At 34.1% G+C, this 16,684-nt stretch overlaps 1 protein-coding gene across 6 annotated transcripts in view; it reads right to left on the reverse strand.

Annotated features, from left to right (window-relative positions):
• Positions 1-16,684, reverse strand: part of RPS6KA3 (ribosomal protein S6 kinase A3) — a 110,161-nt gene that overhangs the window by 82,586 nt on the left and 10,891 nt on the right. For 2 of the 6 annotated variants that reach the window (XM_004382840.3, XM_023737283.1), the window contains exon 2: positions 1,593-1,649. In XM_004382840.3, the coding sequence (XP_004382897.1) occupies positions 1,593-1,649 (57 nt within the window). Of the gene's footprint in view, positions 1-1,592; positions 10,956-16,684 lie in introns of those variants that run through there. The other 4 variants (XM_023737280.1, XM_023737281.1, XM_023737279.1 and 1 more) reach the window with 4 other exon arrangements.

Below are 16,684 nucleotides of genomic sequence, written 5' to 3' on the forward strand. Positions count from 1 at the left end.
CTATCAGTGCAGAACTAAAACAATTTCCGAGGCCAACTCTTCAGACAGGGATTGGACTGGATTGTGGGACATAAAGTAATACTCGTGAGGAGTGTGCCCCTTAGCTCAAGTAGATACAAGAGACTAAACGGGCAGCTTCTGTCCGGAGGTGAGATGGGAAGGCAGAGAGGGTTAGGAGCTGGTTGAATGGACATGGGGGATCAGGGGTGGAAAGGAGGAATGTGCTGTCACAGTATAGGGAGAGCAATTAGTGTCACATGACAATATATGTATAAATTTTTATATGGGAGACTAACTTGAAATGTAAACTTCATTTAAACTACAACAATAAAAAAATACAAACAAAATCATAAAAGCATTAGGCCAAAATGTAAGAGGCTATTTTTATAACTTTGTTGCAGGAAAGAATTTTCTAACCAAAACATGGAACCCAGAAGTCAAAGAGTAAAAAAAGAGATTTGACCATTTACAAATTAAAACTTCTGTACATAAGCAATGAAAGACAACATAATCAATGTTTTTAAAAAAAATAAGGGGGAGAAAATATTTACAAGATATCTAATACACACTGAAGTTAATATACAGAGATATTAGAAACCAATAAGGAGATAACAAGCAACCCCAAAGAAAATTGGGCAAACACATGAAACACAAAAGCCAAGAATGTAGGGCTACTTAACTTGACTAATAAAATATCAACTGAAAGGAGAAAACATTATTTAGAGTGGCTTACATAAAAAAATAATTTCTCATAATATCTAGTGTTGACCAGTGTAAGGCAGAACAGGCACTATCATACACTGAAATTTTTACAATTTTTTTGGAGGGCAATTTGGTAATGTCTATCGAGATTTAAACACCCCTATCCTTTATTCCAGTACTTCATTTTTAAAGTGTATATCCTACTGAAACATAAGTTTACAAAAATAAATAGGGAAAAATCATATTAAATATAGAACATTCATAAAAGAGAAAACTATGCAACCATTAAAAAAAGGTATAGCTATAAAGATGTTCAAGACATGATAAGTGAACAGAGCAAGTTGCAAAATATATATTTTTGCAAGTATAAATAATAATTGTCTTATGTACAGAATAAAAAGAAGACTATAACTGAGCTGCTGACAATGGTTATCTTGGGGTGGGTGGGAAAATTCATTAATTCAAGTAATATTTAATGAATGTTATGATGTGCCGGGCATTGTTCTAGGTGCTGGGGATTAAGGGGTGAAGAAAAAAACAGACAAGGAAATGGTGAATGTTCATTTTCTATGTTAAATATTTCTGTAAAGCATAATTTTTATTTTTTTTCTTCATAATTAAATCTATGGTAAGTTTGATTTTTTAAAAAAATAAGCTTTAAGGTACTTATGAAAAATTTTCAACAATATAAAGCAATTTGTCATTCTCTTAAAATCAGCCTTAAAAGGTCACTGGCATATTCAGGAATATATTTTGGTAAAATTAATGTTTAAGCTTCAACACATTTCTAATACCATAAATTGTTACTTTGCTCAGTTTAAAAATAAGAATACTTCAATATAATGGTATATGATTTATCTGTACCCCTTACAACACAATATTTTACTCACAGTTTGTAGATTAATCTCTTCCTCTCCCATAGGTTCATCCATAATTTGCTGTCCATTCTGTGAAAAGCACAGCAAGTAAAAAGTTACCAAAACAGATCTCATATCAGTAAGTTAAAGGAAGGCAGACAAAAAAAATCATCAAGGAATATTTTCACTCCTACAGGGCTCTAATGAAGTAGAACCACCATACAAGGATGCAGTTGCCAATTTACAACAGGTTGTGCTTCCAAAAGTAATCTGTTAATTAATTATTTGAAACTATAAAAGCATTTTTTCCATGGAAATAATGTAATAAATGATGATTGCCTTACCAGGTAAGCCCATGAGTTTATTTGAATAGTCAAATGCATTACAAATACTCTTATGAAAACCTCACCAAACCATCATTTACAACACTTTCTGTAGCAAAACACATTCTAAATTCCAACTCCATTGATAATTAATCAGGGCAACTGATTAATTATTTGGGGAGAAAATTAAGCTAGATCTCTAATTTCCAGATGGATTAAAATTTAAATGTTTAAAAAAATTATACAAGTATTAAAAATACATAAATACAGGTAAATAATACTCATGGGGTAAGGAGGATGGAAATCATAAAGAAAAAAGTGGCATTTGAATCTTTAAAAGTTTAAAACTTCTTCTGCCAGACACAAAAAAGATAAAAGACAAACTGATTATATAAAAAAAAAATAACACGACAAAGGGCTGATATCCTCAATATATAAAGAGCTTTGTTTTTACAAATCTGTTAAGAAAAAACAATGCACCTCAACAGAAATGAACAATAAGTGAAAAAAGAGTTCAGCCTTAGTACTAATAAAAACGATGCATTTAACCTTTCAAACTGGTAATTATTTACAAAAAACATAACACCCAGTGTTAATGTGGGTATGGGGCAATGAGCACTCTGGATACATTGCTGGTGAAAGAGTAAATCAGGACAAAATTTCTGGAATGCAATCTGAGTCTGTATTTAAAAAAAAAAAAGACACATAAAACTTGGAAATGGCCTATCCACTTAGTTCTTTAAAAAAATGGACACGTGTATAAAGATGTACATATAAGAATGCTCACCACAACTTTTTCAAAAGTAACTCCAAATTGGAAACCTAAATTCTTAATAGTAGAAAACTATTAAATATATTATGGTACATCCATATAACGGAATACTATGCAGTCATTAAAAATGACAATAAAGATGTAAATTTATTGACATGGAGAGACAGTTACATGTAAAAAATGAAAAAGCAGTTTACAAAACAATATGGATTGTAATGATCCCATTTTAAATAAATATATACATATGTTTTAATGTATATATTTGTATGGGAAAAACTCTGTAAGGATAAACACCAAAATGTTTACAGTGGCTATCTCTGGGTGGTAGAATTTTAGACGATTGAAAGTTTGTTTGTTTTTGTTTATCTGAATTTTCTAATGTGTCTACAATGAATATGTATTACTAGTGTAATTAAAAAAAGATAATCAGAAGTCAGGAACATAAAGTGGCTTCTGTAGTTCCCTCACAGGAAAAAGGAATAAATGTTCTTAGCACTTGTTAATTTAACAAGTGTACAAGGATCTAAACTAATCATCTTTGGAGTCTTAACAACTAAGAAATAAAAGGCAGCCCACCTATCTCACTATACCCAAGGTAAGGCAGCTACTCTCAATTTGAACTCTACTCTCGCATTGCGTAGTTTACCCATCCATTCATCCATCCATTTCATTTCATACATACTATGTTCTAGGTACTGACTTGTAGATAAGAGATAAAGAAAACATGGCCCCCTCAGCCCCCACATCCTAGAGGATCTTGTAGTCTAGTGACTTATACGAAGGGCACCTTTCATTTTCACCCACTCGTAGATGTTCCTAGGAAAGGGAATGCCTATACTATACTACAAAGCACGGAAATAAGTGCCAGATGCGGGTAAGGGGGATGCAGGTATAAAATCTATAGTTTCCTCAAGACACTTTCAGAGGCTACAATATCACCCACTTACATGGTGATGACACCCAAATTATCTCCAGGATATATCCCTCTCCTAAAAGCCACAACCATTTTATTCAACTGACTACTAATCATTTTTTTATCCAAATGTCCCAGAGAAACCTCAAAGTAGCTCTCAAAACAACTGGCTTTGGAATCAGACCATTAGATTCAAGTTCCTGCTTTTACACTACTGGCTACAAATTGTAACGCCTTGGACAAATTATTACAACTATCTAAGCTTTAGTTTCTTCTTATGGGGGTTAAAAGTCTTATCTTCAGAGTTGCTGTGCAGATTAAATGAGATAAACGATAAAAAACACCAACCACAGTGCCTGGTATTTAGTAAAGCACTCGATCAATGTTAGCTACTTTTATTACGTCCAAAATCCAATCACCCCATCTCTGGCCCACCAATCTGCTACTTCTCCTGTATGTACACCATCATTCATCTAGTAGCCCAAGCTAGATTTTCTCATTAATTGTAAGCAGTTACCTTTCTATAACACAGATCTGCTTAATGGCTCCACGGCTTTAGAAACTTTGGTCTAACTTAAGCTACACTTAAACATTTTCCATGGGAACCATCTGCTGCTGCTCCTTGTGACTTTCAATGTATGCAAAGCAAATATCACAACTTATAACCTTTAAAGCAAACTAGCACAGTAGAAACAGCATTGAACTTAAGAGTTGGGAGACCAGGGGTAGAATCCAAGGTCTGCCACTTACAAGCTTTGTGATTTTAGACAATTCAGAATTTCTTAGTCTATTACTTTATCTGTTTAAAATGGGGGATACTTGACCTGCCTACCACAAAGTGTTATTGTTAGGCTCAAAAATGAGATAGCTCATAAGAAAGCACTTTATAAACTGTAAAGACCTGTACCAATGCAAATTACCACGGTGAGGCAGCTTCATGAGAATAAAAGAATACTCCGTAAAGTCCTTTTGATGTTAGAATAAAACAAAAAATTAGGACTGGTAAGGGATCTTGAAAGTCTTCACTTACAACTACACATCATATACTTCAATTCTTTCCACTTTATCCTCACCCACATTTGAACATTTTCAAGACAAGAATGCACTACCTCAACCAGGCAGCCAACTACACTATCTCAGAAAAAGCACTGTCTGCTAGGTAAAATTCTTCATTATATAGTAACTTTCCCCAACCACAAATTCCCCTGAAAGGATACTAATATATGCTGACTAACTTGCTTGTACTCTACCTGCAAAGTAAAAGGAAGTAAATTTACATCTATGACCATCAATCACTCCAAGTCTTTTCTAGATAACGCAAGTTCCTTCAAACATTACGACAGATGGCACCTGTCACTATTCTTTTTTTCTTAAGGGGGATAATACATAATTGTATGCAATTAACATTCCAACTGTGTCCTGACCACTGCAGAATAAAAGCCAGATCACCCTTCTTTCCCTAGATAATAAAATTTTACTAATGCAGTTTGCATATGCATGATTTTTGGAATGCCTACGATACACTGCTGACTCATACTAAGTTTTCTGATGAAATCCTTGTCTTCTTTACTTACACTGCAAGTAAGCCAGGCATCCTCTATCCTGTACTTGCTACTACTCTTAGTCCCAAGAGTAAAGCCTTATTTAAAATTTTTGATTTTTTTTTTTCCAGCTCTGACCCATTCCTACGGTCTGTATAGATGCGATTCCAAATGTGTCAATTAGCCTTTTCATTATTTTCAGCTTCATGTCACCTATAAATTTTACAATATACTCTCTTTTCTGAACTCCTCACCCAGCTAACTAACAGTATATAGCAGCAATCAAGCAATCTAAGAAAAAAAAATGAAGGGAAACATGATCTGAAAGGTATTGTAAGTGCTACTTTTTACAAAAATACTTCCTTTCTGAGTTTAGCAAAGATTTATAACATTTTGAACAACTTAATTTGTAAAGCAGGAAAATATGAAAGTCAATGTTATCCTATATACCAGTGAAGCTTTGTAAAAATTATCCCCCCCAAAAAAAAATTATCCCCCCAAAGCACCTTTACTTCAACAAACCTTTTATATCATTTCATCAAAACAAGGACTCAAATGGTCTCTATTAGATATTAGCATAAAGTTACTTCTACAGTTAAGAAATTTCCCTTTTGAAAAATGACCCTAAATTTCATTAGAGATTAAGGTTACATGGACCATCAATCTGACTCAACAGGCACTTTCTATAGTTCCAGAAGTTCAAGGAATAGTACCTGTTAAACAAGAAAACACATTTCTCTAATTTTAAGAAACAAGTAGGAAAGAATGTGCTCTGGAGCTGGCCAGTAGTGGGTTTAAGCCCCAGCTCTGTCACTTACTGGTGTAGTTACCTGAAATTGGGTAAGTTACTTAATGTGTTGCTCCTCAGTTTCTTTGTTTGTAAGATGTATATAATACCTACCTCACGGGGATGTTGTAATTAAAAAGGATTCACCAAGGGATAGTAGATGCTCAGTAAATGTTACTTCTCGTCCCCTCTTTTGCCTCAACAGACTGTGTAACATTTACATTTTTACAGATAATTTCTAAACATCCAATGCAATGAAGAAGTATTAGGAGAGTGTTGAGATAGCTGTTTCATCACGTACTACAGCCAATTTCCAGCCAAGCAGGGTGGAAGAGATCATTCATATGTGTGATGTATTCTTCCACAATGTGGCTAAGAATGAGTATGGACAAAAAAATTGGTTTAAAAGTGAGGCAAATGTATTTATCCTCTCTCATCCCACCATAATGCCTTCCAGCCAAAAAACTACAGAGCTTGGCAGATTGTACATATGCAAATGGGATGTGAAATACTAGAAAAGGTTAGGAGATGCTAATCACGCTTTGTTAGTCTGAAATGTGTAAAAAGTCACAAATGAGAATAACCTACAATATGGGTCTCATCAGAACAAATCAGATCAAAGAGATTGTTAAAGAGCTTGAGTCTCAGCAGGAGTTGTTTTCAAAACCACTTTCAATGCTGTTAAATAAAATGAGCACTTAGGATCATTAAAGAGGAAGAACAATTCAAATGACTAATTTTGAACCAAGGTTTCAGGACCTCTAGAGTATTTCCACATTTTCAAGGAAAACTGGAAATGTTGAAAATAAGAACATGTTAATGATTTAAAATAATTTCATTTTAAGCAACCCTATTAAACAGATTGTTTCGTTGTAATGGCATGCTGCAATAAGGCACGTTTCCAGGCTGCTGTCTGATACAGCTGAAGAAAATATAAAGTAAGTTTAAAAAATGTTTTGAATCCAGTAGATCATCATGTGCAAGTATACTAGGGCTAAAATTATCTGTGACTGATAAAATGCTACCTTATACTTAGTACGACATATGCTCTACTGACACTCTCCTAATTAGAAATGAAATTTACATATGAACATTGTAAACAAAAAAGAGAATTCCTCACAGAGAATAACAGTCTGAATTAACTAGGAAGGAAGGAGGAGAAAACAGGGTCCAAAGCCCTAGTGTATTACAATTTGGAGACCCAGGTTGTAGGACGGAACAAGAGCCACACTTTTTTTTAGCCACCCTCAAGTTTCCGCAAGTATATCTGCCTTCAAACTCCCTGTATAAACAGTGGTTTTCCTGCTCAAACTTATGCACTAGTAGTTCCATGAAGGTGCTGAGTGTAAGGCATTAGAAACCTCTCTCTCAAACTTCAGTTAGGATACCATCAAATTGTTCAGAATCCAAAGACTCTTCTATGCAATCACATTGAAACAATCAGAAACAAGCATTTTATATTCTTAATAAGGAATGTATATGATCCTTACCAATGTGACAGGATTAAGAATCAGCTCCTCATTTATCCTAAGGAAATATCAGAGATGTGCATAAAGACTTATGTACAGTGATAGTCATCATACTCATTATACTGAAAAATAGAAAACAATCTAAATGACCAATGGGGACTGGTTAAATAAATCAAAATACATCTATTCATATGTAGGAACACTATGCAATGGTTAAAAATCAGGGCCTCAAAGAAAAATTAATGATGCAAAGATATGCTTGTGATATATTAAATTAAAATGATACAAAACTATATAGTATGACCCCAATTTTGCAAACCCTCCCCCAACATGTGTGCATATAAAATCTTATCAGTAGTTACCTGGGTCATAGGGTTTTCTTCTTTGTACTGTATTTTCAAAATCATATGCATTTATTATGTGTTAGTTATATAAAGAAATAAACAATAAATGTAATTAGAAAAGTCAGTTTATTTCTAGTTAAGGCGCCCTTACACCTCCTTTACTATTCCTCTAGCTACTAAAGCCCTGCTAGTACCCAAGCTATTTTCTGGGCTAGGGTAGGAATGACCTCTAGTTACAGCTACATTTTAAGCTTAAAGAGGACCCTTTCAGAAGCTTTTTTTCGTCCCCTGGTCCTGTGGTTGTGGCCTGAGAAAACAGATTAAGTTTTAGGCCTGAATCCACCTCATGTTTTTTGGAGTGTACCCCTAAGGGAAATTCTGCTTATGAAACAAGAGTATGTTGAGATAAGAATAAAGAAATGAAAACACAGTAGCCAAAATTAAGTCTGCATTGTGACTAGTAGGTATTAGAATCGACACAGCAGAAAATGGAATCCATGCCACAGAGGACAAACTTGAGTAAATGAAAAAAAAAGAGAGAGAAGATTAAAAAACTATGGAGGACAGACGTAGAAATAATCTATGAATAACAGATGTTCCTAAAGGGAGGGAAAAAGGCAATTTAATCAATCAAAAGTATAAGAGAAAACTTTCCAGTTCTGAAAAAAAAAATACCTGAGACTGGAGACTGAGAAGGTGAGCTCATCAACACCAAGATATGTCCTGGCAAATGTTTTTAAATTTCAAGGATAAAGATATAATCCTACAAGCATACAAGCAGAAAAAAATAGGTTATTTTCAAAGTAACTAAAATCAGATTGACCTCAGATTTCTCTTCTGTAACAATAAAATGCCAGAAGACAATGAAGTAATGACTTACAGAGAGTTGAAAGGGAAAAGTTACAATCTAAGAATTTTATACCTCATCCTAGTTTTTCATATACAAAGGTCACAGGAAATCAGATCTGCAGTCTTATAAAATATCACCATCCTGGTAGTATCCTTTTCCATAAATTGTTCAAAGGTATACCCTATACCACCATAAGAGAATCAAAATAAAAGCTCAAGAATATTGTGGTAGGAAAGAACTGGTAAAGTATACCGACATCAACTTAATATCTAGAAATAGCTGAACAAAATAATTAAGTTCACTAAAGGAAAAACAGTCAATATTGAGGAATAACTGATATAAATATATAAATAATAGAAAAGACACTTTAAAAGTTAAAGGTAAGATTTGTGACCTCAGGCTAAATTAATGTGGACTCAAAAGAGGTAGTTGAAGAAGGGAGAAGCGAGGATTCTAAATTCTGTCTTCCCTAAAAGGATATTTAAAAACCATTATTTTTAGCAATTATCCAATAAATACAAATTTTGGGATGTTCTGAAAAACCATACAATAACCAAGAAGAGATCTTTATTACAGTAAGTATCACAAGAGAAGATAATAATTGGCAGAGACTGTCAATAACACATTACACTTTATCTATAAATTCACACTCAACTCTGAGAACATGAGGTAGATATAATTACCCTTGTTTTACAGATGAGGAAATCAAGGCTCAGCAAAGTTAATTAGTGAATGGCAGAACCAGGATTCAAACCCAGGTCTTTCTAGCTCCATAATTCTAAATTTTACAACCTCCTCAAACAAAACAACCCATATAGCAGAAGGCGGGGGGGAAGAAAGAATAAAAAGTTTAAAGTAAGATGATAGAAATCATTCCAAAAGTTTAACAATGTAAAAATGTAAAGTTTAAATTGTCTAATTAAAAGGAAGTGTCTTACTGGATATTTGACAGTATTACAGAATTATTGATGTTTTTGTGAGTGATGATGGTATGGTGGCTACGTGTTTTAAAAATCTTTATCTTTTAAGAAATATAAAGTCAAACATTTATATCTGAATTGACGTAACTAGGATTAGCTTTGAAATAATCCACTGGCGCCTAGCAGGGGTGGTGTATGTGTGTGGGGTGGCAGGGAGTATAGATGAAACAAGACTGGCCATGAGTTAATAATCACTGAGGCTGGGTTATGGGAATATGGTTACTTACACTACTTACTCTTTCTATTCTGCTATGTGTTTGAAATGTTCGATAATAAAAATAAAAACTTTAAAAGTCTTACATTATATTAAAAAATTAAAATATAATGATGTACTGCTTTAATGAAAAACCCAAACAAAACAGGTATAGAAAAGCATAAAGAAAAAGAAAGCAAGAGTGGGTAACATTAATGCCGAAAATAAAATGCAAGGCAAAAACCTTAAGCCAATTAAAAAACTGAGCTTTTAATACGTGGAGCACTATCAACCATATTTGATGCTTCTAACAACTTCACAAGGCATTATCACTAATTTACAAATGAGGAAATTAAGCCAAGATGGGTATGTCAATCTTGTTAAGCACTGTCTCTCTCAGTCTCCAGCAAAATGCCCAGCACACAGTAGGAGTTCAATAAATATTTGTTGAATAAATGAGAAAGTCTAATATTCTGCTCGAGGATAGTAAGTAGCAGAGCCCAAATTCAAACCTAAATCTGCTTCTAAAACCCATACTCTTAAATCACATAAAAATCTTTTAATAGTGTTATTTCATAGTAAGAGTATAGATGTTCATTTCCTTCTGTGTATGCTTCTCTATTTTTCAGATTTTCTGCAGTTGGCGTGTATTATTTTTTCAAACAGAAAAGTCATTAAAAATAGTAAATGCATAACAGTATTGAACATTTAACCACAGACTAACTTAACTACTAAACACAAAAACAGATGCTTTGGGGACTATAAAATGAAATAAATGGAAAGGGAAATTTCAGCACGCTAATATCAACCAGTACAATGAACAAAAGACAAAACATTTGAAGCAATTTCTATTAGAATGAATACTAGGTAGATATTGAATTTTGTAATGTAAAAAGGAGTATGGGTTCTGTTCAAGTATCTATGAAATGTTATAAAAACTGACCACTTTCTAGTCTGTAAAGTAAACCTAAAATTCTTAAAAGCAAGTATCATACAGATCATACTTTTAATTACAATTTTAAAAAATGGAACAGGGAAATAAAGTACTTGCGCTCAGAAATTAACATCCTTCTAAATAACTACTAGGTCAAGGAAATCAATAATAACAACAGCTATCATTTATTCACTGCCTATTTTGTTCAAAAGGAGCCCTGGTGGCACTGTGGTTAAGTGCTTGGCTGCTAACTGAAAGGTCTGTGGTTCGAACCAAAGAGCTGCTCCACAGGAGAAAGATGTGGCAGTCTGCTTCTGTAAAAAAAGATTTACAGCCTTGGAAATCCTATGGGGCAGTTCTACTCTGTCCTATAGGGCTTCTGTGAGTGGGCACTGACTCGATGGCAATGGGGTATTTTGTTCAAAGTACACTGCTAATGGTTTTACACATATTCTCTCATTTAATCCCACTTAATCATTAAAAAACGACGAGGCATGTTATATATAGTAGAGAAGAAAAAGTTAGGTTGAGAGTCAATGACTGATCCAAGATCATGCAGCTATAAAGTCTGCAGACATGATCACTGGACCCAACTCTGAATTCAAAGCTCATACTACTACATAGATATGTTGTTATATTCCTGTTAGAATTCATGTATAGGTATCTAGCTAAACTCACTTTTCCCTACTCATAAATTTTCTGTAACAAAAAGGAGAGAAAACTAGAGTTCTTCCTTAACACAACATATTCTGAAAGTGTCCATTTGTGAAATACTATTCTAAGAAGGTAAGGGTTCATTTTTCTAACATGTCATTGATCAGCTATAATATTTCAAACTGCATAATCTTCTAAAAGGAATTTCTTTAAATATATTCATATTCTCAACAGGCCAATGAAAAAAGGAAGAAACCATAAAATTAGACAAACAAAGTAGGGAAAATAAATTAAACACAATTGGCCACTAAGTGTATTCCTAAAAACCAGTATGACCTTGGACAAGTCGCTTTTTCCTGGTACTTATCTGCAATCAATAAGCATTCAATGGAGACTTGGCCAGCAGGGATCTGAAAGCTGGCCACTAACAGCAGGCAAGCCACTAAGTCTAAGCCTCTCTGAGTCTTGGTTTCTTCATCCATAAATTATGTGGATATCTAAGATCTCTTCCAGCTCAAAATTTTTATAATCTTGCGACTTTATGGATTAAAGTTTTAGATTAAGGTTGTTTAAGATTTTGTAGGGTTATTACACCAGAGGAAATGACTGATTCTATATTTAAAGCTGTTTTTATGTTATCTCTATGTCTAGTTCCATCTCTTCTGCATCCAAAATACATTCTTATCTATACCCTTTAGTGGTGCATTTATTCCCAAGTGTAAACAAGGATAATGCCAAAGAACCGACTGCACAAATGTCGCCTAAAAGAAAATTTATAATAAAAATAAATAAAATACTGTTTTTTTCTGTGCATCTTAAGGAACCTAAAACAATTTTTAATTTCCACAATCCATTCTTACTACACTTATTTTACTAGTAGAGAAAACTAGGCAAGTGACAACTTTTTTTTAAACTCGTTTCTCCCTACTCACAATCCTATCTCTGCCTACTCAATACCTTCAAACCCCAGCTCTTAGTGCATGATGGAATTGGTAGGATTTCCCAAACCTGCCTGATGCTCAGAATCACCTAGGATTCCTGTTCTAGATCAGTTACCTGGCCTTACCCCAGACCCCAAAAGAACCAGAATTCTCAGGGGGAGAAGCCTTATGCTCAGTATTTTTTTTTTTTTTAAACAGGTACCTTAGATGACTCCTGTGAGTAGACAAGCCTGGGAAACCACAGTAGAGTGAAAAGATCATGGACTTCAGGGCCTGATATATGAGGTTTCTAAACCTGGCACTGCCCTTTATTATAGGCGTGACTTTGGGCAAGTTACTTAATGTGATTATCAGTTTTCTAATCCTTAAGATTTGGATAACAGTTACACCTGAAGCTGAGGTAAGGTTCAATATGCCTAGCCATATTGGGCATTCAGTATATGTCTACTTCTCTTTCTTCCTGCTCATCTCCTTCAGGGGAAATGACAAATACTACTATTTGGGGGGATGTGGATGAGTTCCTTGCTCTAGTGGGACCACTTCCATTTCTAGGGTTAAAAATCTGAGTTCTAGATAACTCTTTAATGCATTACTTAGGTTGGCTGATTTAGGAGCCTCAAGATCAAATTTAATGATTTAGTCTGGTTTCCAGAGGCTTAATGACGCCCTTCTATCCAAACCATGATGCTGGGCTTTAAAGCCCAAGCTTTTATTTGCTATGTGACTGTCAAAAAAGTACCTAAACCTCTGTTAGTTCATCTATAAAACAAATGGTGCTTAAATGTTTGCTGAACTGAACCCAATATACATTATCAATAACGTAACTGTTAATTAACAATCACTTAAAAGAGTTAAACTTATATACAGTATCATAGACAACCTATGTACAAAAAGAAGACAGCATTAACAGCTTGCAAGTAAATAAAACAAGACAGAGTAGGACTGTCCTCAAATATACGATAAACCAGAGCTTCAAATTTAAACAGAATTCACAATTTCATTTCGTGAAGTATCAACTATATTTTAACACAAAGTGTTTTAAAGAAGTTTTGAGTTGAATTTACTTATAAATTTGGGGAGAAACTATCCAAACTACTCACTCTAATTAAAAAAAAATTTTTTGTGTGTGTAATCAACCTGGTAGCAAAGCCACCAAGGTTTATTCCTGAAAATATGATCAAAACTATAGTTCATAATTATAGCTGCATGATTAATTTTAGCTGCATATGTTTTAAGCACAGACTTTATTAATAACAGCATTTTTACTAAAATGTTAGTATTAACTGTTCAGATAAGGTATAAACTAATTTGGAGAAACTTAAATAAATAAAAAACTGAAAATCTAGGCATATTCAATCAAGACAAAAGGAAAAGTCACCCTCAATTCTTAAACAAGAAAAAAGGAAAAAAACACAAACCTTAATTCCTGCTGAAAGTAATCTAAATTACATTAAAGAACCATATCGTTTCTTTCAATTTATTCAAATTATTCTTCAATGCAATTATGTAATTTTCTTTATTTAGGCTCTTCCATTTACTTGTGTTTATTTCCAGGTATTGAATATTTTAATCGCTATTTTGAATGAGAGCTGCTTTCCATTTTATTTTTTAACTGGTTATGGCTGGTACACAGGAAAGCTATTTATCGATTTCTGGATATATTTTGTAAACTACCACCTTACAAGACTTTTTAGTGGATTTCCTTAAAGTCTTTAAGTAGACGGCAATATCATCTATGAATAGTAACCGTTTATGTTTCTTTCCAATACTCTTGGATTTTCTTACCTAATTGCATTAGTAATCTCTTCTAGAATGTAAAATAGAGATAAAAATAGCAGACATAGTTTTAATGAGACTGACTATAACATGGCCCCATTAAGCATGATGCTGGCTATTGAGAGTGATTATTTTTTAATAATATTAAGAAAACATCCTTTCATTCCTATTTTTACTAATGTAAAATGGTCCAGCCAAGTTGGAAAACAGTTTGGCAGCTCCTCAAAATATTAAACATAGACTTACCATATGACTTCGTAATTCCACTCCTAAGCATATACCCAAGAAGACTGAAAACCTATGTTTACAAAAAAATTTGTACACAAATGTTCATAGCAACATTATTGATAACAGCCACAAAGTGGAAACAACCCAAAAGTTCATTAACTGATACACAGATAAACAAAATGCAGTATACAATGGAATATTATTCAGCCATAAACAGAACTGAAGTATTGATACATGCTACAACATGGATGAACCTTGAAAACATTATGCTAAGTGAAAGATGCCAGACACAAAGGTCACATAATGTATGATTCCATTTACAGGAAATGTCCAGAACAGGCACGTCTAGAGACAAAAAAGTAAACTGGTGGTTACTTAGGACTGGGGGCTCAAACTCTATCAGGCAGTTCTACTCTGTCCTATAGGGTTGCTATGAGTCGGAACTGACTCGATGCAATGGGTTTAGGGGCTGGGGGAGAAAGGAGGAATGGGAAGTGACTGCTAATGGGCATGGCTTCTTTTTGGGGTGATGAAAATATTCTAGAATTAGTGCTGAATTTTATACTTTACCAGGGTGAATTTTATAGTATGTAAATTATACCTCAATTAAAAAAAAAAAGAATGAAGTAAGGCTATTTGACCTAACAGTTTAAAAGTCTAAACAAAAAGACCTATGATTGCATAACTTTTCTTATAATTGGTAACCTTTTCAGGTTGAGTCAGATCTTGTTTTCTGGCACTGAGGGAGGATCAAATAGATTTTTCTAAAAGGAAAATGCAAATATAAAGAGGTAATGAATTAAGAAGCTGTAGTTACAGAACAGAGCTGTTAAGTAATGTCTAGGCAGCCCCCCTTACCAAATATTGTAATTTTTGTTTCAAATGTTCAAATTTTTAAGATAATTGTTTAGATGTCTCAAAGCATTTTCCCATATAGTTTCAGAAGTGCTATTTCTTAGGCCACCTCACAAAAGCCTATTTAACCCATATTGTATTTGAAGAGTAGTATCAATTTTACCAACTTTTCTAACTCCACCTATCAACTACTGAAACACTGTCTCTATTTTGAACAGCATTCCCAGTTCACACCAGGATCACATCTTCTCCACAGTTCCCCTTGATGAAAGGAAGGCTTCAGGCTACATACATATGAGAAGGCACCTACCTATCTGTTTAGGTCACTATACTCTACATAGCCACAAAAACAGCTACTCATGCAAACCACTTGGATTCTTTCTTCCTGTAGCATATTTCATCTAGACTGAGTCATTCACCTACATGTTGTTCTCAACTCAAGCCAGGCAGTCTAGTAAAGTCCATGGAATCTGCAATCTAGGAGACTTGGGTTTGAATCCTGGATCCTCCACTAACAAGCTGTACAACCATAAGCAAGTTACTGAACCTCTCTAGGGTTTAATTTCTTTATCTGTAAGTTGAAGATAATTATGTCTACACCTCATTAGAGTTGATACACGCAAAGTGTGTTGTCAGAGGAAGCAGTCAGTAAATGTCAGTGTCCTTCCATCTTCACATGGGAAATAACGGGCAGTAATCTCAACATACTCCTCCAGCCACCCCCAATTCATGTGCATAGGACTGTTCTAGAATTGTTTTTGTAAACTAAGGTCTGACTGTATTTTCCAGACTTATAAATTAAAGCTAAGGTAAGGCTGTATATTCATTTGGGATTTGAGCACTCCCACACCGCAAATGAGGACTTCAAATTAGCAGAGGGTGGACAAAAAGCATAATATTTGAACTTTTATTTATTGTGGCTCTTTTGGAATTTGTATTTAAGATACTTTTGATAAAATTACTAAAAGATTATGCTAATATGTTGTAGCTGGCAAAATAAATTCCGGTAAAATGGTAAGTGCTGCACACCCTAGCTCTTTCTTGACATATGACCTGGGGCTGGTTCATCTCAACAGGTCTCAATTTTCTTATATAAGTAGGAATGGGCTAAATTATTCTCAGCTGTAAAATTCTATGCTAAAAAATTTAAATACTTCTATCTTCCAAGCCTTGTTGTTGAAAATCTAAGATGTAGCAATCTATTTTTCCTGTTTTTAATTAGCACAGTATAGTGAACTTTTTTTTTTTGCTGCAAAAGACCTCTTTAAAGTGTTAAAAAGCAAAGATGTCACTTTGAGGAATAAGGTGTGCCTGACCCAAGCCATGGTATTTTCAATCGCCTCATATGCTGTGAAAGCTGGACAATGAATAAGGAAGACCGAATAAGAATTGGTGCCTTTAAATTATTGTGTTGGCAAAGAATACTGAAAGTACCATGGACTGCCAGAAGAACGAACAAATCTGTCTTGGAAGAATGCGCCTTATAGAATTGAGGATGGTGAGACTTCATTCCACATACTTTGGACATATTATCAGGAGGAACCGGTCCCTGGAGAAGGACTTCC

Source organism: Trichechus manatus, unplaced genomic scaffold (genome assembly GCF_000243295.1).
Source record: "Trichechus manatus latirostris isolate Lorelei unplaced genomic scaffold, TriManLat1.0 scaffold00100, whole genome shotgun sequence".
In the NCBI taxonomy this organism is placed as follows: domain Eukaryota; kingdom Metazoa; phylum Chordata; class Mammalia; order Sirenia; family Trichechidae; genus Trichechus; species Trichechus manatus.